General features: G+C 39.1%; 1 protein-coding gene across 1 annotated transcript in view; it reads right to left on the bottom strand.

Annotated features, from left to right (window-relative positions):
• Positions 1-23831, bottom strand: part of TMEM178B (transmembrane protein 178B) — a gene marked incomplete at its 5' end in the record, with an annotated part of 326288 nt that overhangs the window by 41225 nt on the left and 261232 nt on the right. Inside the window, one exon of the mRNA XM_083366506.1 lies at positions 5935-6072. Coding sequence (XP_083222632.1) covers positions 5935-6072 — 138 coding nt within the window. The remainder of the gene's footprint in view (positions 1-5934; positions 6073-23831) is intronic.

Here is a 23831-nt window from a genome sequence, read left to right as displayed (position 1 = left end):
AACTCTAAACGTAACCCTACAATCCCAGCTGGCACGGCATGCTAGATTTAAATGTGGTTTAACTACCGGTATATATGTTCAGTATTACAGAAACAGAGATTTAATACAATCTGTGCACCGAGTCAAACTTTCAGTGCTAAGTTCTGGTTTAGTGAACACTTATCCCACTTTTTGTTATAGATTTACCGTAGATGGGCTGAGAGAAGCAGGGGTCAATTTGAAACGTGCCTAAATGCTTTTCTGAAGAATCATACTTCTAGAGCTCTTTGAAAATGAAATAGGGCAGGGGTGTCAAACTACTGGCCCGCGGGATGGATGCATCACAGAGAAGCTGCGCCCACCCGACTGCCGGCAATGGCAAAACCATCCCGATACGTTGTGCAACATCACATGACATCCCGTTTGACATGTCTGAAATAGGGAGAGAATTGCCTGGCTATCTGGTCCATCCCTGAAAAGGCTGTCATGTAGACCAGAGGTCCCCAACCTTCTGAGCACCAGGGACCGGTTCCATGGAGAGAGATTTTTCTGCGGACTGGAGGGGGCGTGGTTTCGTGTGCTGCTTGCATCCTGTGGATGGGGATTTGCTTGTTTGCATGGACTGGTTTCTGGCATGCCATGGCCCAGTGCCGGTCCATGGACTGGGGGTTGGGGACCCCTGATGTAGATTCTCTCTGGGTTGGCATCCCCTTGGGTGTGATGACTCTCACAAACCTTTCTGGGTGGATAAAGTCAATTTAAAAAAAGCAATCTTGGAGATGTACAGATCCTGAGTTTTAAAGGTGACAATCTGTCTAGAAGCTACAGGTAGTCCTTGACTTAAGACTGTAATTGAGCTTGGAATTATGGTCATCACTTCTACTGGTCATTAAGAGGGTCACTATGATTTTTTAATGATCTTTTCTGTGGTATCATTAAGCTATTCCATGATCTGCAATGGGTGCTTTTTTGTCAGAAACTGAAAATACAGGTAGTCCTCAACTTACAACCATTTGTTGAGTGACTGTTCAACATTACAATGGCATTTTAAAAAGTGATTTTTGATTAGTTTTCACACTTACAATTGTTGCAGAATCCCCATGGTCACATGATCAAAATTTGGGTGCTTGACAACTGGCATTTATTTATGACAGTTGCATTGTCCAAGGGTCATGTGATCATCGTTTGTAACTTTCCTGACTAGTTTTTGACAAGCCAAATGAATGGTGGAAGCCATATTAATGACCTCATGATTCACTTAATAACTGCAATAATTCACTTAATAACTGTGGCAAAAAGGTCATAAGATGGGGCAAAAGTCACTTAACAACTACCTTTCTTAGCAATGGAAATTTTGGTTTCAGCTGTGGTCATATATCAAAGATTACCTATCAATGTCAATTTCAAGCAAAAAAAAACCTGTCATAAATCATGGTCACAGGTAAAGGTTTCCCCTATCCAGTCGTGTCTGACTCTAGGGGGGCGGAGCTTATCTCCATTTCAAGAAAGCCAGCATCATCCAAAGACAACTACCATAAATACAACTGCAAATCCAGGTTGTAAGTAGCCCTGGGAAAGTCTATCATAACTTCAAATGGTCGCTAAGAGTCTGGTTGTAAGCCAAGACACCTCCTTCAATATGCAATAATTGTCCATAATTACTTGGGCAGGTGCATGCTGGACCAGCTAAAATTTGTTAAATGGCCTTCAAAGTGCAGGGACACCTGGGACATCAGCCTGGCAAAGCTGATCCAAAGCACCATCTGTATTTTAATACTGAATATCTTTTAATTCCAGCACTACAATGGACCGCAAAAATTAGACAGGACAGTTACAATGAGAAATAACTTCTGGACAAAACCAAAGCTACTCAGATGGTGATAGTTAATAGTTTAAATATTAATACAAATAAATGTTAGTGTAAAAGTATAGGTATGTGTGTGTGGAACCTAGGAGCTCAAAGCTTGTTGCTTTTGGATATTCCTCTTTCTGGGCTGTTGCACCCTGTGATATCTCAGGCTATTCCTTAGCCACAGATTAAATATGGCTTCTGAAAAAAATACATCAGGCTAGTGACTCAGGGGAGAAGTGAGAGTCGGCAGATAGCCATTTTATTTTTTGACTCTTTTTAGTACCATTCTTCAACTGTAACTAAAAATGCAGTTAAAAAAATACCTGATTGTCAAATCTAAACTTTTAGAAGCACGGCGAAAGATTTGTATTTGCTTGTTTGCTTTTGTTTGACATTTCAGAGGTCCTTCCTTGTCAGCAATGTTTTGTTTTTATTTTATTTTTTTCAGATGATTGGCAAAGATATTGAATAGCATTGGGTCTATAATTGAAATCTATGCAATGCTTCTATTTAATAATAATTTTCCTATTAACAATTACTATTCAGTGCATTTTATTTACATTCTTATTCATTTGTATAGTTCCAGGTTCCTCCCATCGACTGATAGACAAAAGTGCAAAATCAAATACTTCACTGAAACCTTTCACTGTTCTTTTAAACAAACACAATAAAAAAGAATATTATTCTGACTATTAAAAATTAGATGTTTCCTGTTACCATTACATTCATCTCAAAACTGTGGCCAACGTCATGTCCCAAGGGTGCTTTTTCAAAAGGCAGCTAGACTTTTCCTTGTCTTTGCTTGAAGACATTTTGCTTCTCATCCAAGAAGCTTTTTCAGTTCTGAAACTGAAGAACTGGAGAAGCTTCTTGGATGAGAAGCAAAATAACTTCAAGCAAAAACAAAGAAAAGTCCAGCTGCCTTTTCAAAAAGCACCTTTGGGACAACCATGACTTGGATGACTGCGAATCTCATAAACATCAACCATCTTCATTGTTATCTAACACTGCAGTGGATTCTGTCCTATCAACCCAAGTCAGGCAAGCAGGCCAAAAGGAATCAAGTTGGATCAAGTCTTAAAAGGTAATCAATGTGGTGCCCTCATTTGTTTATAGCCCCTATAGGCTATAAAAATCCCCCTCACTTAGCAATATTCTCATAACTAACACAATGGCAGAGAACTTAAGGCAGCTTCAGTGATGGGCAATAGTCAAATGGCAATGGAGAACATACATTTCTGAAACACACTAAAGCATGCAACCTTAAGGAAATGCAATTATCTGGTTACACTGATTAAAGACGGACAAGTTTCATAAAAAAATGATGTTATTCTTGGTTTTTGTCCTGAACATAAGATATGCTCTATGTAGAGCATGCAATTATATACAATGGCATAAGACAGTAGCCAGATGCTTTTTCCAACATCAGAATGATAGGACTATGTTAGCATTGGTGCTAGTTCCTCGTTAGTGGGAATAATATTAGGGATTTCATAGTTTGGTTTTGGACTGGAGTCCACACAGATTCATAAAGTCAAACAGAGATATTTTGGAGCATACAGCTTTTGACTTATTAACAATAGGATATTATTAGAATGCTTATTGTTATGTCCATGATTAATTGTATCTCCATGATTAATGCTGAGAAAACAGTGAATGACAGTACATTATTTATGTTGAAAACATAATGTGAATGAAGGCAAATATACAGTACATGTCCCAGGATAACGTTGCAGGATCCAATCTGGGTTGGTTCTGGACCAGCTAGAATTTAACTCCTTTTTTTTTGTTGTTGTTTTGTTTTAATTGACAGCTGAGTCTAAATAAGTAAGCCATCATGACAAGGATAAGTCAGTAAGGAACACAATGATAAGAAATCACTCCTGGGCATCCTCCAGGAACAAACTAGCCCTTAATGATAGACATTCTCTGTCTATGGATTGGTTACATTTGACATTGGAAAGTCAGTTCACAGATCATATCAGCCCTAGCAGAACTTTAAAACAGGGCTTTTCAACCAGTGGTATGGGTACCACCTGTGGTACATTGGCACCTGGCAGGTCGTACGCAACCATCCTAGAAAAGTGGTAGCGGGGGAGGGGAATGAGCTGAACCGGTGGCAGCACCGCACAGGCCTGAGCGAGAGACGGCTGGAGCTGCAGGGCTGTCATGGCTCAGCGGAAGCCCCAGGATCAGTGCCAGGCTCCAGCTGGAGCTCGGCGCTGATTCCGGCGCTTCTGCTGAGCCTTGAAGAAGTGCCGATCAGCTGGAATGTTGCAGCATCTCCAGGGTCTTGTGATTTACATTCAGATGCTTGGCAACAGATTCATATTTATGACGGTCACAGTGTCCCAGAGTCATGTGAAGTGACCAAAACCTGCTGCAACCACCCAGCAGATGGGGGGGAATAAAAACCAAACACCCCCACCCCACCCCCGCTGCCAATCCTCAACAGAAATGCTCACAGCAATGAAAACCTCAGACAGGAGGAAGAGTGCCGCCGGCTGTGGCTTGGGGGGCACTTTTTTCAGTGCCATTGTAACTTTGAACAGTCACGAAGCAAACTGTTGTAAGTCGAGGACTACCTGTATTTCATCACTTTTTTCCTTTTTTTTTTTTGGTCATCAAGCTTTTGACACCTTGCTAGGCGACTGGTGGTACTCGGATGTTGCCATATCCTAAAAGTGGTACAATGGGTGAAAAGGTTGAAGACTCCTGCTTTAAAAGACCCAGCACCATCAACTGGGAATCTTTACAATTTGGGCAAACTTGACTTCCATGGAAGGAGGAAGAATATCCAAAGTGTCTGAAGAAAATGTGGAACTGCAAAAACAATAGCAAGACATTGGGGATCTTCCTCATCCACTCAGAAATCTGATATAAAAAGGAAGTTCGGGATTTGATTATCCAAACAGGCCAATTGTTACCAGAAGATCTAAAGCAGGGGTCTTCAAACTTGGCCCTTTGATGACTTGTGGACTTCAACTCCCAGAATTCCTCAGCCAGCAAAGCTGGCTGAGGAATTCTGGGAGTTGAAGTCCACAAGTCATCAAAGGGCCAAGTTTGAAGACCCCTGATCTAAAGGAAGGCTTATGGCTGCTTTAGCAGTGCACCACCCCAGAAAAGAAACTAAACTGAGGCTGATCTACATGCTATGGCATAGTAGGGTAGGATAACAACAAGAGCATGGGATTTTCCCTATCCCCTGTGAGGCCTAGAGATAGGGGAACAAACTGAGATACCTATAATCAGGACAGAGGTAGAAGCTTGTAAAATAGGTACATTTTTTATGAATTGGTAGAGCCAGTCTCAGATTCAGGTTGCAAGCTCAATTTCAGTGCTATATAGGGATAAATTTAGTAACTAACTAACTAACTAACTAACTAACTAACTAACTAACTAACTAACTAGCTAGCTAGCTAGCTAACTAACTAACTAACTAACTAACTAACTATATAAAAGCACCAGTAGGCAGCATTTCAAAAAGTGGGAAAATAAAATAAGTTTTAAAAAAGGCAGTTAAATTAAGCAGTATACAAGAAAGTACTCACTTAATGACCAATTTGGGACCAGAAACTGTGTCACTAAGTGTGATAATTAAACTGGACATCATGTGATCACAACAAATGTATAACCTCATTGCTGTTGCAATTGTTAAGCAAGTCAGCTACAGTCATTAAGCCAGAGATTCCATGATCTCTTGTGATTTTACTGCTGGCTTCTCGGTTGGCTTGTCAGAAGCTGGCTGTGAAGCACGCATAGAGCAATCACACAACTGCAGAATGCTGTGATGGTCATCAACCTGTTGTGAAGCACCTGAACCTTGAACGTGTGACTGGGACACTGTGGTAGTCATAAATGCAAGGACTCATTGCAAAGTTAGTTTTTGAGCATCATCATGATTTCAAACAGTTGCTAAAACAGGCCAGTTGTTAAGTAAGGACTACCTATATCTAATTATAAGAACCAGTTGTTATAGAAAACTTTAAGCACATTGTTGCTGATTTCTATAATAACCGAATAGGGGATCATTTTCTAGGATCTTGCAATTACATTTGTTGCAGATAAAGAGGGCATGTATTTTCAACTTGTTTTCTCCTTACCTCCCATGAGGAAGAGAAGTCCTGCCACATACTGCATAAGGCCTCGATCCCAGCAGCAGCCCAGCACCCCGATAATCCATCCAAATAGGATGATGGCCACCGCCATGCCCATAAAACCAGCTGTCATTCGGCGTAAATCTGCAATGGGAAATAAAGGTCCAGTTAACATTACTCATTTTTTTACTTGATGATTTAAAAGTCTAAGCCTTACACTGAACATTTGGTGACCTGCTAGAGTAGAATTCCTCTCATGAACATCATGTTAATGTTTGCAAAGAGATGTGTTGTTTCATTGATTTTAAAGAATAAGAAATACAAACTCATCTGTTCTCTCAAATTTCAAGTGATCCTGCTTGTCATCAGATAGAAAAAAAATGACAGTTACAAAGCTGGTTTCTTCTGCAAATCTTATTTGAGCAAAATAAAGTTTTCTTTTCACTAGCAAAAGACTATTAGGGATTTAAAAACTAAAAACTCAGTTTGACATTTTCCCCCTTAAAATCATGGGTTTTAATTTTATTCCCATTTGCTTCTTCCCCACACTTTCCATTCTGGCCCTTGTTAGGGATGAACTGCAACATAATTATCCAGAAATTGCACAAGAACAAGTCTGAATTAACAAATAGGAAAGCATAACCCCAAGACCTAGACAGTAGGAGATATTTGGTTGTGGTTTCTGTCAACTTTGCTCTTCCACTTTCTGTGATCTTCTTTAAAATGCAAATCCCCTTTATCTTATGAAAGCTGAGAAACAGGCATGTTTTCAGAAAAGAAAAAATGTAAACAAGACTCTGCTTCGAATAGACAGAACGTCTCCAGGCTCATGGGAGTACTGCCTGTCTCTTATATTTTAGTATATTTGATACTATGGATAGCAATAGAGTTGAGACTATATATTTTAAAACAGAGATTAGAGGAGCAGCGTAACACAGTGGCCCCCAACCTTTTGGGCACCAGGGACTGGGTCTATGGAGGAAAGTTCTTCTGCGGACCAGAGGGGTGTGTGGTTTTGCATGCTGTCTGCATCCCATGGATGGTGTTTCGCTTGTTTGCGTGGACTGGTTTCCGGCATGCCGCAGCCCGGTTTTGGTCCAAGGACTGGGAGTTGGGGACCACTGGCGTAACAGAATGAATTGCCATAGACAGTCTTGTGGCTAGCTGATTATATTAGTACAACAAGATGAGACAATTTCTGCATTGCCATAATATGTTGAAACATATTCAAACATGGCCACCATTTTGGTCAAGCTCATTAAGTTGCATTAATCAAGCCATACACTATAATAAACTATCAGTGCTTGTTACATAAGGTATAATTCGTTTGGGTAATATTTTCTGTTTACCCTGTAAAACTAAATCACAGTGGTTCACGCATGTTAAGCCAACTGAAACATAAATTCAGACAGTGCAATGGATACGACCCCAACATTATTACCAGAAGACCATTCAAACAACTCTATTCCTTATATAAGAACTGATGCTGACATACCTATCACCATCACCATCACCAGCACACAATTAGTTTGCTTTCAGCTCACCAGTGGTTAAATATTTTGTAGTTACACATTTTTGTATTTACACCAGGCTAGAAATTACATTCAGAAATAATCTGCCACATTAAATTGCACATGTACAAGAATATTTGGATGATGTTAGTGGCATCTTCCAAGCAAGCAAAGGTATTATGGTGCAAGAATGATATGCTGCCAAACCTATTTGCCAAAGTACCTCAGTTTGTCTTTAAGGTGATTTTGCTGCAAAAGACTACCATGTCTAATTCTATGGAAATTATTCCCATCTCAATTACTTTGTTTGCAAATATTTTTAATAGCAGATATATCAGGAAGAATTGTATTTTTTTATTTTCAATCTTTATCTGCCTTGATACAACTGTTGCCAAGGTTGCCACACTCAGAAGGCAGTGTGGTGTGAAAGGAAAATAGTAAAATGGTTATTGGAATTGCTCGGTGTTGTCCAAAGTTATCTGGTTGGCATTCCTTCCCTGTCACAATGTGGTGTACAAAATGTCAAGGCTGCAGACAAGTCTATTCAGAGCGGTTCTTTCAGTGAGAAATGAACACATGAATGTGCTGAATCAGCCACTACATCAATTTTTAAAAAAAGAGGTCAGAGAAGAGAGACATGTTTCAGCATGCACCATATCAAAATTTGAAGCAACTGAATAGGTCTAATATCAATAAAAACAAGGTGCTGTCCTGCAGAGATGTATAGCTGGAGAACTCTGCTAGTAATATCCTCCTGTTATCCAGGATGAGTTTCACAACAGAAACGTGAAATAAGCAGTATGTATTACTCCTGACTTCTGCAACAGGACATTCTACCACAGTGGTCCCCAACCTTTCCAGCATGGGGGTGGAGCGGGTGAGTGAGTGGTAGGTGTGCATGTGCACAACTCCATTTGTGCGAGCAGCACATGTGCATACCCTCTCCTTGTGCAAATGGAGCTTTGCATGCAAGCGGAAGGTGCTTGTGTTCGAGCACAAAGCTCCACTAGCACGAATGGCAGGAACTTGTGCTTGCAGGCGAAGGTCCATTCATGTGAACCGTGCTTCGCACATGAGTGCAAGCACTCTCCATTTGCACAAGGGGAGCTTTGCGCGCATTTGCCCATTTCTCTTGTGGCCCGGTTTCAAACAGGCTGTGGCCTGGTAGTGGGCCATGACCTGGGGCTTGGGGACCCCTCCTCTTTCACACACTTTTATTTTTCTTTGGCTTTTCTCCCCATGTAAAAAGGATCTACTAATCACTCAACAATTAAGTAGTTTTCATGGTGTTCTTCGAATGCTTCTCACATGTCTTGCCATGGACCCCCAATATGATAAATGGGGAGCATTCTGGAGCATGGTTTTGTCAGCACGCAAGGAGCAGTAACCAAGGTTATGGATTCTTCTTGTTGTTCTGTTGTAGGAAATTATGGGCACAAACTCTTTTGTTGTTGCTTTTTATGGGAATGGAGTAAAATGTGGAGTTAGTAATGTAAAGAAATTTTGAATGAACTATTCTATTTATTCTTTGCTCCAGAATTAGACAAAGTATAGGCCATTAGCTTTCTTCAGTTAAGTCCTAAATGTTTGTGGGACTGCAACTGCCATCATCCTCAACCTTCACCTAGTCACATTTCCCTGGTCAAATACATCTGACGCACATCAAGTCAGGAAAACTACTGCAGGAATGATTATAGGAACATAATGATAATTACATAGCTGAAAGAAGAATGCGTGTATGAGCTTAAATCAATAATACCTGTAGTAATAGAATCTGTCTGTCTATCACCACAGTGTCGAACCTATGGCATGCGTGCCACAGGTGGCATGAAGAGCCCTCTCTGTGGGCACGCGCGCCATCTCCCCAGTCCTAGGCCTTCAGCTGGGTTTTATAAAACCTTTTTGGTTTAGGCCTCCGCTGCCGTGTGCAAAAAAAAAGGTTCAATCAATAAATCAATATCAACTTCTCATGAGAAAAAAAAAGATCTCTCAAAGTTGGCATTGATTGATTGAACTTTTTAGTCCCACCCAGTCTGCTGTTACCAGCGCAGCCATGCCCACCCAATTGGCGATGCCCACTGGCACCCGATGATACATAAGTGGGTTTTGGGTTGCAGTTTGGGTACTCGGTCTCTAAAAGGTTCGCCATCATTGCCCTAAGTGGAATTTTCCTCCAATGCGATTTTCCCATGTATTTTACAGGGAAAATAGAGAGGGCAGGCTAGAGGACCCAGATTGTTTGGGGCAATAAGCTGACTTTGTAAAATGCCGCTTGAGGGGCCCCGAAAGCCCTAATAATAAGCAGGCATATACATAGAATGAAGGCTGGAGCAGTAGGCGTGAGCTTAAATGGACTCCAGAAGATGGTAGAGTAGACATTGTGGGCTGTTCCCTGACACCACTGGATGACATCGCCAGGGCTCGTTGCCTTGGAAGAGTGAGGAAGATTCTCAGGGATGACTCACACCCTGGACGGTATCTCTTTACTCTCCTACCATCCGGTAGGAGATATAGGAATATAGCCAGCCGTACCAACAGGCTGAAAAATAGCTTTTATCCTTGGGCTGTTAGGATTTTAAATGGGACATAATCTTATGCAGAATTGACTTGGGAGGCCGGTGTGTGGTGTAGTTGGTTCACATGATGTGGTAGGATGGAGGGTTTGTTGTCACTGTGTGTTGGGGGGAGAGAGCACGGGGGGAGGCTCAGCTAATCTCAATGTACACAATGTACTTTGACAATAAAGGTTTATTATAGTAGATATAAATGGGATTTTTAAAAAAGTCAAACCGGTCAGTCCTAGAGAAGATCAACCCTGACTGCTCTTTAGAAGTCCAGATCTTGAAGTGGAAACTCAAATACTTTGGTCACCTAATGAGAAGGAAGGACTCACTGGAGAAGAGCCTAATGTTGGGAAAGGTTGAAGGCAAGAGAAGAAGGGGATGACAGAGAATGAGGTGGCTGGATGGAGTCACTGAAGCAGTAGGCGTGATCTTAAATGGACTCCAGAAGATGGTAGAGGACAGGGAAGGCCTGGAGGAACATTGTCCATAGGGTCGCGATGGGTCGGACATGACTTCACAGCTAACAACAACACAACAACATGCATTTATGGCCATTGCAGCATTTCATGGTCATGTGATTGTCATTTGTGTGTTTCTGGTAATTGATTTGCAATAACCAGTGTTAACGGAGAACACAGAAGTTGTGGTCATGGGATGTCTTACTTTATGATCAAATAAGAAATGTTGTAAGCCCATTGTGATCATATGATTTTCTGCTTAGCAACTACAGCACTTAGTAATGGAGTTACTGGTCTCCATTATGGTCACTAAATGAGGACTACCTGTATGGAAATGATTTAGCACTGTCTTCTTCAAAAAATGTTTTCTCCATTTCCCTGTCTAAGCCTACAACTCTGGGATTTCATGGTAAAGAAGATGAGAATCCAAGTACTAATCCTGTTTAGCTTTTTAGATCAGCCAACATCAGCTAAGTGCTCCTTAATACCACATGCTTACACTAGAATAAAAAGAAATTGTATGTGGTACAGCATGAAGCACTTTATATATCATTTAGCTTGGCCCTGAGGGAACATTGCTTGCTTCAATTCTTCTTAGTTATGAGCAGATAAAGGTGCTTTCAGGAATTTGGAAGGAGATCCATTCTGAAGATATTTTATTTAATGTTTGAGAGGACCATCATCTAGATCCATTTGCAGCTTGATATGAAAAAAGGAGGAAACAGGCTTCTTGTTTTAATATTTTCTGTAATTTTTAAAAAATGGTTTTCCTGGGTTCGCTATTAATGGAAGCAAAAGACAAGATGTGTTGCCCTGAATGCTGACATGTTCTGTGAAAAGGACAAACTTAAATAATTAATAGAAATGTCAAGTGAATCTTGGCATTTACTTGACCTGTAAATATCCTATACTTAGATTTAGCTAGCTGTTCTCTGAGCATGGTTCTGTGTGGAGATGAACTATACAGGAAGTTCTCATTAGTTTTAAGAAAAAGAGTAAGTTGAACATAGCTCCATTTCCCAATGACCTGTAGAGGAAGTTCTTTACCATTTAGCAAAAGGTGATCTGTAGATATGCCAAAAGTATTCAGGAAAAATACTAGGGGTGCAGGAACCCCACCAAATAGCCTAATAAGGACTCGGCATTTTCAAAAGAGAATTGAGAATGGAATGGAAAATTGTAGAAGTCAATGGGACTAATAAGAATGCTTAAACACTTTCAATTACCGTATATATCTGATATAATATTTTAGTATATTTCATTTCTTAATTTATAATAAAAAATGAATTGCTAAGTCTTTCCATAAAACAGCATGAGATTTTGATTCCATATACTTCCATGCACATGTGAGCCAAGCAGGTAAATGGAAAAATGGGAAACGTTGAAAGAAAAAGGATGAAGCACTAGGAAAATACTATGGTCGCAAATTTTGATCTTGTACTCTGCATCTGGAAGATTTTTTGCATGTATATGAATTATATATTTCCAGCAGTAAATTACTTACCTTTCACTATTGGATCTCTTAAACCAGGGGTAGGCAACCTTGGCTCTTTTATGACTTATGGACTTCAACTCCCAGAATTCCTGAGGCAGCATGGCTCAGTATGGAAACCTCTCCCTTTCTCCTCAGCCTGGCTGGCTCAGGAATTCTGGGAGTTGAAGTCCACGAGTCATAAAAGAGCCAAGATTGCCTACCCCTGTCTTAAACTTTTATCATATTCCTGAATAACAGCTAATGTGGGATTCTATAAGATTCTGGAGAGAGTTTTAGTTGTGCCAAGTTAAAACGAGATAATTCCAGTCTTTTTTGGAGGTGCCTAGAAGACGATGCTGTAGGACTACATCTATATTGTTCTATTTGCTTCTTTTGCTGCTTAATATTTGCATGAAATTCAGTCATTTAGAGGATTAATAATAGCTATGCTGATTATTAGAGAAATCTGGCTAATTAAACAAAGAATTAAATATAAAGAATTCTATATTGTGGTCCTTGGAACTTTACTGAATATGTTTAACAGATATTTACTACTATCTCATAGCCATGGGTTGATATCTATCTTCTAAAGGAAGGCAAGTCAACAACGCATAGTATAACATGCAATAGTCCTGCACAATAACTAAGAAAGTTACAGTCCCAAGGCTCTACAAAACATTTTCATAATATTGCCAACTTGAGCAGAAGCATGGGAGACCAAGTGGAAAATCTGATCTTTGGAAATTGAAATTTTCTAATGAGATGGAAGAAAGCCAATAGAAGCTAAAGAAACTGAAAGCAAGGTCATGACAATACTTTAGGTATATGAAGAGATTTTAGTCAGACAATCCTGAAGTTGGGAGTTAATTTGTTAATGCGCAGCAGAGACTTTCACTCAAGAATTGTTCACCAAGCTCAATGAAATTCTTTTAACATCTATCTATTCTCTGTAAGAAGAATAACCAGACATTACCTATATTTTACATCAGACAAAATTGGATAGACATATTGCATTTTTACCAACTACTAACTTGTATTTACTCACTGTTCCCTATAATAGTACCTGATTAGTGTGACTTAATATGAGAGGAAGGAACTCAATCTATATAGTTTTAATTAATTAATAAACATGAGCTGGAGTGCATACAGGTATCTGAGGCAATATCAGACATTAAGGAAATGGAGGTACATAGCACAGGTAGTCCTCAACTTATGATCACAATTGAGCCTAAAGTTTTTGCTGCTTAGCAAGACAATTGTTAAGTGAAAATTGCCTCATTTTATGACTTTTCTTGCCACAACTGTTAATTGAACTACTGCAGTTGTTACGCGGTTGTTAAGTGAATCTGGTTTCCCCAGCGACTTTGCTTGTTATAAGGTTGCAAAAGATGATCACATGACCCCGAGACACTGCAACCATCATAAACATGAGCCAGTTGCCAAGCGTCTGAATTTTGATCACCTGACTATGGAGACACTGCAACAGTTGTTAAGTTCACAATTCACTTCTTTCAGTACTCTTGTAATTTCAAATGGTCACTAAATGAAGGGTTGTAAGTCAAGGACGACCAGTAGTTCATGTGTAATTTAAAGAGCATTGGACTCAGTTTACAGCTGGACAGTACTGTAGCACAGTACAGCAATTCATGGCCAGAATTCCCAGTTAAACAAATAACAGACAAGAACCAATCAAATCTACATTCTGTACTATACCAGCACAAGTCTTTGTCTGATTTATGATAGATGAGAAATTCTAAACATAGTCTTCTATGGGTGGAGAAGAGAATGTCATTGGTTGTTGCAATTGTCAGAAATGCCTGCCAGTTGACAGAAATAATTTCACTAATTTCATAATGGAATGCAACCTATTTGCAGGTCATTCCATGTTTCACACAAACCTTATTGCTCATCTTAAATCCGGAGGAAAATTTTAAGGCCACTTTAAAAAGATATTGTCTAGCTATCCTACCTCCCAAAAGAACATTTATTCCGCATCAACCAGAAAATAATCACACTGAACATTTCAGGAGTTACTTTGATGAATGGGCTGCTAAGGATTGACTTCAAGATGGAAGGCTGAGATTTCTGTTATCAGCACCTCTGCCTCTGCTCAAACTCTCCTGCCGACTATAGCTTTAAGCACTTTAATTTAGGCATTTTCAAAGTCACATTCTCTCTTAAAAAAAAAGCTGCTTTTTTTAATATAGGACACGTCACCAGCAGGAGTACAAAGGAAAAAAAGGAAGCAGCATAGAAAGATATTAATTACAGAATAGAAGAGATTTTTTTTCTTAAGCTTTTTTATAATTTTGGTTTATTCTTCTATTAACATTTAAATGAAAAGCCCTTTCTTCCAAGCTCCACATGTGAAATCTACATTTAAATCAATACCATTTAAAAGTGAGAAGAAATGTATAACTATATATAACTATGTGAATTGCATCTCCATTGGTTTTGTCCCACAAACAATTGATTTTTTTTCCGCTCTCATTTTTAAAAAGACAGAATTAGAAGTATATTACAACGTCATTTTTAAAAAGAGGGATATAGGCAATTATTTCTTAGGATCTCTTTGGGTTGGATTCTTTTGAGACTGAAGCTAGAAATAGTGTTGCTTTATTATAATAAACTTCAGTAAAGCCTTTCTCCTGCCAATATCAACCAGAATTCTCCAACTTTAGAGCACTCCTTTGTCCCAATATTAATGTTTCCAAAGCTAATTTTTCCAACATTGGAAATCATGATTGAAGAAGGAAATTCTTTAGTGGATCTAAGTTCCTTCTACTGCCTAATATTTTCCTAAATAGGAATATAAACAAAATTAGGAGTTTGTTAATTAATCATCTCCCAGTCACTTAAATGAGAACAAATTTCCTTTAAAAGAAGTACATGCAAACATTCCAAATAAACAGCATGAGAACAAATGCATCTCCTTGTTCACTTCTGCACTTCTGGTTTTAGAACTATCCACAGCTGTTAACTTTGAGCTTCTCATATGGCAGATGATATTGCTCTGAAGAAGACTAAAATCAAGGATGGGTATTTTTCTTCTCATCCTTCATAAATAGGCACTCTCTTTGTTGTAGATAGATCATGGAATTAAGTAGATTATATGTACATTAATTCAAATGATTTCCTTAATATGCTCTTATCCAAATGTTAGGACTGCATGTTGACAAAGAGTCTACAGCTCAATGATTGAGTGTTCTAGAATTTTCTGTTCAAAGGTGAAGTGGCCAGGAGGCTTCTGACTGAAACAGCTGGAGAACAGCTGCCTAAAGATACAGATCTTGATGGACAAATAGATTCAGGATGTTTTCATAAAAGGCTTTTATTGTGCTAATGTACCAACCTATTCACACAGTCATACAGAAGGTTAAAGTGACATCATCTTGCATTTGTAATCTTCTATCTATTTCTGTTGGTTTCCCCTTGTGTTTCATCTCCAGAAATCCATTACAGAAAGATAGAAAAACTCCAACATATCTCTAGTCAAGCTCAATTCCTCTAGTCAAGCTCAATTACCCTGTAGTCAAGCTCAATTCCTGGTGACTGTACACATATACAACAGTTTTACAAACATTGACATGGTTGTGACTTTCATTCTTTGAATACTTTTTTTCTTCCTATAATTTCAGCCTGCCTAACAATAAAAAATATTATGTCCCCTTTGTAGTCCAATAAGTGGACACAGAGGGGCAGTATCTTGAAGGCCACAAGATTAGGGCAGTATCTTGATGGCATAAAACTCATGCTGTCATTGACCTCCTGACCCAATGTGAATGTTTCTGCCTAGACATGGCTGTCCAAATAAGAAATCCTTTCTCTTAAAAGAGATCTTCATCCAGAGTAGAAATGATGACTGTATGTTAATGTTCTTGATCTTATTAACCACATATAAAACTCACATACAGATCTTTCACCAATCTAGCATATTCCAGATATGATATGATAGGAGCTCCCATTTTTTCCAGTCATCAGACTATTTCAGTGGCATAAATTTAGTCAAGGGAGGGATGAAGAATGCCTTGGAGCCCAAAGATACAAGAGTTCCACCTCTGCATTAAACCTTTTGAAAAGCTGAACCTCCTTGTGGTCTGCTGTTGGGCTGATATATACTTACAAAGGAAATTATGCATTGGTGTGGAGGGTAGGTGTGTAGAAGTAGGCTGCAAGGACTGTGTTGGCTTGAGTGACTGCTAGATGGAAGCAAAGCAATGCAGAAAACTCTCTTAGCTGCCGTCTAGAGGTCATCTAGATATTTGTAATGGCATTGAAAACTGCTGAAATTGCAAGATTCAAGCATCAGAACTAGACTGGTTGCTTAGAGATAGTCATGCTATATTTCACATGGGACTTAAAAGGGCTGAGTTTGAGGGAGGTGGTCATTTTGTACTTAGTTTTTTAGCGTATGCCTAATAATTCCTTCTTGACTTTTATTCCAAAGAGCCAATTTAAACTTTTCAATGGAAAACTAATAGGATGGTTTTTATTATAGTCATTGACCAACAAATTGGACAGTTGACATCACAAATAAATTTTTAAAAGTATGGGAAGCCATGACATAGGAAAGAAAGAAGGATATTATCTAGAAAGAACAATAAATGCTTTAGAGCCTGCAACATTTCTAAGATGTCAACAGAACTGAATGTGCCACTTGCTGCAATGCAATAAGTATAGATAGCAGGAAATTAAAAGGAGAACGTAATGCTAAAAACAAAGATTAAAGTAATAAAAGTATTTCATGAAATACTAGAATTCTACCTATTGAGTATGATACTATTAAGTCAATGCACAGGGATATGAGTTTGTGTATATTTAAGTGTGTATAACTAAATCTTATATTGGCCAATGACAAATAAGATATGACAGGAGATAGCACCTAGGTGTAATGTAAGAAACACAGGAGAACAAAGTAAAATTGTACATTAATAAATCAGAAAACTAAGAAATTAGTTTCCCATGTAGGGAAATGACAGCTGAAAGAAAATGCAACTTTCAGGTGGTGTTGGTTCTCTAGTGTGATAGCATGGAACAAATAAGATGGTCCTCAAGAGAGAAGGCATTTCTGTTGGCAGAGGAAAATATAAGGGTGAAACAGAACTTATTATAAAAAGGGCTCTGAAGTACCACATGGGCTACAGCAGTGTGTCTCAACCTTGGCAACTTTAAAATGAGTGGAATTCAATGCCCATTGAATGCAGATATCAGGACACTAAGGTAGGCTAGAGAGAAACTTCTGCAGGGTGATGAGCAGGTAATGTTAAATAAATAACTAATTTGCTGGCTGAAAAGGTCTCATGTTTATATACTGCCAGCCACACTGAAGAACTTTCTTAAATGCCTGTTTTTGGAAGCTCCAGGGCCAGGAGGTCATTATAGGAGGAAACACAACAGAGCACAGGGTTAAAAGAGAACTTGGAGGTTTTCTAGCCCAGCCCCTGCTCAAGCAGGAGACCTGTTCCAGACAGAGGCTGGCAGTCTCTTCTTGAAAACCTCCAGTGGAGGAACACCCCCAACTTCTGTTGTTCTCAGTCAGGAAATTTCTCCTTAATTCTAGGTTGGCTCTCTCCTTAATGATATTCTAACGGGTTACTTCTTGTCCTACCCTCAAACGGTTTGGAGACTAGGTTAACTCCTTCTCTGTGATAGCCCCTCAAATACTGGAAGACTCTTATCATATTACCCCTAGTCCTTTTCTTCACTAGTCTAGACATGCCTAATTCCCTCAATGGTTCAGTCTTCAGATCCCTTATTATCTTTGTTGCTCTTCACTGCACTCTTTCTAGGGTCTCAACATCTTTTTTGTATTGTGATGACCAGAATTGGATGCAGCATTCCAAGTGTGGTCTTACCGGTGATCTTCTAATTATCCCTCTCTTGATGCATTGCTTTTTAAGCAACTGTAGCACACTGCTGGCTCATACTCAAATAGTGATCTGCTAGACATCTAGATCCCTCTCACAGTTGCTACTGTTGAGCCAAGTACATCTATTCTTTACCTGTGCATTTGTTTTTTCTTGCCCATATAGAGGACCTTACTTTTCTCACCACTGAATTGCATTTCCATTTGTGAACCTGTGATCAACTCTATCAAGGTACTTCTGAATCTTGAGTTTATCTTCTAGAGTGGTGGCTATTCCTCTTCCCCTCCCCTCCAAGCTTAGTGTTGTCTGCAAATTTGATGAGTTCCCCTTCTATCCCCTCATCTAAATCATTTATGAAGATGTTGAAGAGTACTGGAGCTAAGACAGAATCTTGAGGTACCCTACTGTATCCCACATTGTTCTATCTTACCAAGAGGTAGGCTGTGGTCTACTTTGTCAAATGCCTTATTGAAGTCCAAGTATACTATGTGCACAGCATTTTCCTTATCCATTAATTTAATCACTTTGTCAAAGAAGGCAATAAGCTTTGTCTAGCATGATGTGTTTTGACCAAACCACACAAGCTTCTAGAAGTTTATTTGGACCCCAGCTTTCTAAGAAAGGGAGAAATTATAAAAAAGAATTATGACAGCCAGAGAATTACTGGAAAAGTGAAACTTAAGACAAAAATATCACCAATATACGTGGGGCCTAAAATCCAAGGGAATCATTCTACTTTCTGACTGAAGGGCTGTGTTTGGAACACAGAGGGTAAGAATATGGACTGCATTGTATCTGGGTTTGGGGTTTTTTGCACATATCTGTGAGCCATACAACGTTGGGGAGATAGATTTAGCTCTGAAAAGTCTTGTGGCAGTGGGTTTATTTTCTTCTCTTCTGGTATCAAAGAAGTGAGTACAAGTTAGCACTATTATTGGCCTAATCTGAGATAAATTTAATTTGTTCCTGCCAGATGTCCAACTGTTGTAGCAGTATGTCAAAATATTTAAAAGCAGTGCTTTTTTTGTCATTGAACACACCGGAACAGAGTTCTGGCACCTTTTTTTTGACGGATTTTCCAAGTTTTAAAAGTAACTTTTGAAAATTTGATGTTTGGTCCACGTGGACTTGAATCATCGAGAGTAGCAGGTCAGTGGCAAAATCATTAAAATGGTGCATGCGGGCTGCTTGTATGTCAAGTCCGATGCATGCGCACTTCGCACTGGTTGTGAGGGCGCTGCTTGGCTTGTGCCTCGTCATTGGTCATGTGGTCACGCGCTGAGTCCTTACTGCAGGCGGCAACCATTATGTTTCATTACACAACTGGCATGTGGGTGTGTGTACAGTGATTGCCTACGTGCAAAAGGTAAATAATTTCTTTATTTTAAAAAATCGTTGGTGAATTGAAAATCTTTTTTAAATTTTTAGTGTAAACATCCCAAATTTTAAAATGAAAAAAAAAATTACTAATTACATCTCAACCACTGGTCCTGCTAAGAAGTGAATATATAATTTTTAAAATAAAAGATTAACAAGATATGAGTTCCGGCATCTTTTTTCTTACAAAAAAAGCACTGTTTAAAAGGCAAAACTTGGTCAATATTGTTATTGTTTATGTGCCATTAATGTTTTCGGAATTTCATCCCTTTGAAAAGACCATAATTTTAATTTTGGAGAAGTTAATTGTAAGCAATTCTTCTCTAAAGTAATTTGCTAGAGCCCATACACTGAGAGAGAAAATGGCTGTGTCATTTGTGTGCAGGAACATATACAACTGCCTATTGTTAAGTAGAAGGAGATGGAAATTGACATATATATTAAAAAGAAGGGGAGACAGAATACATTCCTGTTTTACTCCTATCTAGATGGAAATAACTGCAGAAAACTGACCATCGCTGCCCTATCGAACTTGCCAAATAGTGTTATCATGCAGCATCCTAATCAGGAAGAATAACCTTTGATCTATAGGTGACTGCAATAGCTTCTCTCAGAGCTTTTCTCTGAATCAAATGCTGGCTTTATATCAATAAAGGCAACATACAGGGAGCACGTCTACATGTACATATATTTCTCTGCCAAAAATTGTAGGCTAGCACATCGATCCTGAAACTCATGGCATTCACTAAGGCTTTGTATAGGCTTAATCTAATTCCATCACACACTAGATTCCACCTCTACTAGATACATCACCACTCTCTCCTCCTCCTCCTCCTTATTTTCAACATTATTTTGTGGAACAACATACATCTCATCTTCTGGCAATGAATTAACCAAGCCTTTAAAGGGCCTGGAGTGCCATTTAAGAAAATAAAAGGAAGGGAAATGAGAGGCCCTGGGGAAAAGAGGAATAGACGCTGCTGTTTTTCACTCAAGGTGAGGGAGAGAATATAGGTCAGAAAGAATGCTGTTAGCCGAAGTAACATATTCTATGGCCTTGCCCTCTGGCATGCTTACTGTTGAGTGCTTAATAAACATATGGCACTATTTGGACAGCCTCTATGTGCAGAAATTGTGCAGTAGTAATTTCTGCAAATTAAAGTGAACAAATTAGCCACAATGTGACACCATCTGATATTTAACTCATCTAAGGGATTTTGCCCAGCTGGTATAAGATCTCTTGTTGCTAAGTAGGTAAAAGCTTCCTGTACTGGAATTCTTGTTTTATAGTCTACTTTTGTAAATCAGTTGGGTAATTCATTGAAGGGTAAGATGTGAATTGTCAGATGAAATTAATTGTTGTTAATGGGAGTCTGGTGGAATTGATGAGCAGCTTGAATATTCCCAGGATGGCTGGGAAAGTTTGCATTCAGTTTTAAATTGGACATGTTGAATGGGTTGGCCTTCACTGTAATTCAACAAACACTGTTGCCTAAATTTTCTAGGTAGTCCACACAAAGGAGATATAATCTATCGATCCCAATCCCACAAATGGCACAGCAGTCAGAATGGTAACACATCAATAGAAGCACAATTCACAGCAGACTGACCATAGCAAAAATACAGACTTGCCATTCTGTGACTGTACCACTGCTTGTACAATAAATCTTCTCTAGTAGTTGTGTTAATAAAACACAAAATCACAACACATTAAGTACTTGTATTTGTGACATATTACAACTCAACTCCATGGAATAGCTATTTTTTGCTCTCATATCCCCCAGTCCAGACCTGCTTCTCTCACATTTCTAGATACAAATAGGAAAGAGTTTAGTTACTCAAGAGAGATGTCACTTGTCCACTTCATATCTGGGAAATTGTTTTTAATTTTTGTATTTTTTGTTTTAATTACCCTGTAAGCCGCCCTGAGTCCTTCGGGAAAGGGCGGTATACAAATCCAATTAAAATAAAAATAAATTAAAAAATAAATCTATGTACTACTAAAATCCTGTTTGGGCAAAATAGTGCATCATAGGGCAACATGTTTTGAAAAAAGTACCTTAAATGGGGTAAGTTGCCCAGAATGTATTCAAAATCCAGAACTCATGATTCCCAAAAGTATGAAATTTGGGGAAGTAGCAGCTATTTTAGTGCTACTGGTTACTGCTGTGCTACAAGGCTGCTGCTGTGGTCATATGATCTTCATTTTCAACATTCTGTGACAGTTTCCCAGCCAATCACACAATCCTTCACTCTCTCCCTCGCCCAGCAGCAGTCATTTAACTGCACAAAGGGAAGAGAAGGAAGATTTCTGATGCTGCCTGCCAGATTCTCACAAGGAAACTCCAGAGGGAAACCAGCAAGAAGTTGAAAGTGGCTCCTGCTCTCACTGCTTTTCTGCCTGCCTTTGGTCATTCTATTCCTCTGTTTAGGCAAGCAACTATCTCAGAAACAATGACCCAATGGGGCATGGGTTATCTAATGCTTTCTAAAGATATTGGATCATCACTGGTAGAACTCTCTATAGCTGCAGCACAGATAACCAATATGCTTCAGGCACACATGCTGACTGCTGCATTCAGGGATACATTCCTACTTCACCTGTGAAAGCCTGAAAGTTCCCAGTAAAAAAAAAGCCTCTTCATCTCTCTAAGCTTTGATATGTGAAAAGGTTTGGGCCCCTTATAGTTCTCTTTTCAATAGTGCCTTAATTGCCAACAGCTGTGAAAGACACTTGCTATTTCTGAGCCTGCACACAAAGAGTGAAAAACCTACTGTCTACCCTTTCCTCCCTTTAAGGTATAAAGAAAAGCACCACTATCAAAATTACCTTTCTTCAAATAGCCCGATGAAGATTCTCATCTTTATTTCTGAATGCATTAGTTCAAGATGCTAGCCCTGCTTTCCGAGTTAGTTTCTATGAAAAACACAGCTTTTTCCTAATCAAGAATGCTTTGTAAGAAACAGACAAGAGAGAAATAAGTTTGAGTTTGTTGTTTATATCTTGCTTATCCTCCAGGAGATCAAGGTAGCATATAGACCGCCCTCCTCTATTTCTCCCCACAACAATTAACCCTGGGGAATAGGCTAGAGTCTAGACTGAATGAGAATAGCAAGCTCAAAATCACTTTGTGAACATCCATGGCTGAGGCCAAACTTTATTATGAACCAATACCTTTTTATGATTAATCCACTGATATTTTAATTTTCTCAAATATAGGCTTAATATATGAAGAAAGATACAAGGCTTTAACTTGTCAATGCTGAGCCAACAGCAAAGTATTTCCAAGGAAAGAGGAGGGGGGGAAGGAAAAGAAAAGCCTCAGCTATTTTAAAACAATGATATGTGGTATTTTTTTTAAAAAATCTAAATGTTCCATATGCAAACAATGAAAAAGAATACCTCTATTACCATAGCTGGGTGAGCTTCAGCAAACGCAGACTTGGAAAGTGGAATGTGGAAATACCTTCTCCATATCATTAATTGTACCATAGAGAAGAACCAGAACTATCTACACTCCATGACAATCTTGGGTCCTAAGATTTTTAAAAAGTAATTTTTACATGAGAATCATGATACTAACTACACTGAATTGCAATAAAATGCAAATGTAAATGAATGTGAATTAAATTTAGTTATTATCCTGACTCAATCTTTCAGTCCTGGAAATTCAAGGATGGTCTTCAGTCCAGTTTTGTTGTAGAATGATTAGTGGTCCAGGATAAAAAGAAAAGGAATAGGTGTTCCCACAACTTGGGCTTCCCTAATCACATCTATTTCTATCTGCCCATACTTGACTTGCCATTTTCTAGGAATCAAGCAGCTCAGAATTAGACCCCTCTTCCTGACCATCTCTCTGAGGCAGCTCACTCAGTCATTGCCAGAAGCATAAACACCACCAATTGTAACAGCCAAACTTATTTGTGAACTGGAATATGAGTCAGGGATGAAGCCAAATCTAATGGTTGTGGTTACTAATCTGTTGTGTCCCAGGAGCAATACAGAACCAATATATACTGCTCAAAAAAATAAAGGGAACACAAGATAAGACATCCTTCTATTAAATACAGTACATTGTGTTGTTTAAGTGTTCCCTTTATTTTTTTGAGCAGTATATTTATACCATATCTAAATGAAACTTAATAAAGTTCCAACAGACATATGAGTTCTAGAGCTGACTAAGAGGGTTATTTTTCAGGATCTCTTCTGAACTTTTAATTCTTGACTCAGGATCTCTGTGAATTGAGTAATTGGGGAGATTCTAAAGATAATGTCTTTTGAAATCCTAATGATGGCTAAGCTAAGCCGATACTGTACTTTGGATTGAAAACAACTATTTTCACTTTGGTTCAATGAATTTTACTTCCTCTATTGCAGGGGTGTCAAACTCAATTTCATTGAGGGCCGCATCAGCATTGCGGTTGTCCTCAAGGGGCTGGGTGGGTATGGCCAGGGTGGGCATGGCCTACTGGGTTGGGTGTAGCTAGAGTGCATATGGCCTACTGGGTGGGCATGGCCAGCTCTACGTTGTTTGCATCAAGGGTGCCTATGGGGGCCTGGGCAGGAGTGGGACAGATCTGAGGGTCTCTGGCAGAAGGAGGGTCTCGGGGCCAGGGCCAAGGCAGTGGGGGCCGTTCCCTCACTGTTTCCA

Source organism: Vipera ursinii (genome assembly GCF_947247035.1).
Source record: "Vipera ursinii genome assembly, chromosome: 6".
NCBI lineage: Eukaryota > Metazoa > Chordata > Lepidosauria > Squamata > Viperidae > Vipera > Vipera ursinii.
This window is presented reverse-complemented; position numbering and strand designations above follow the sequence as displayed.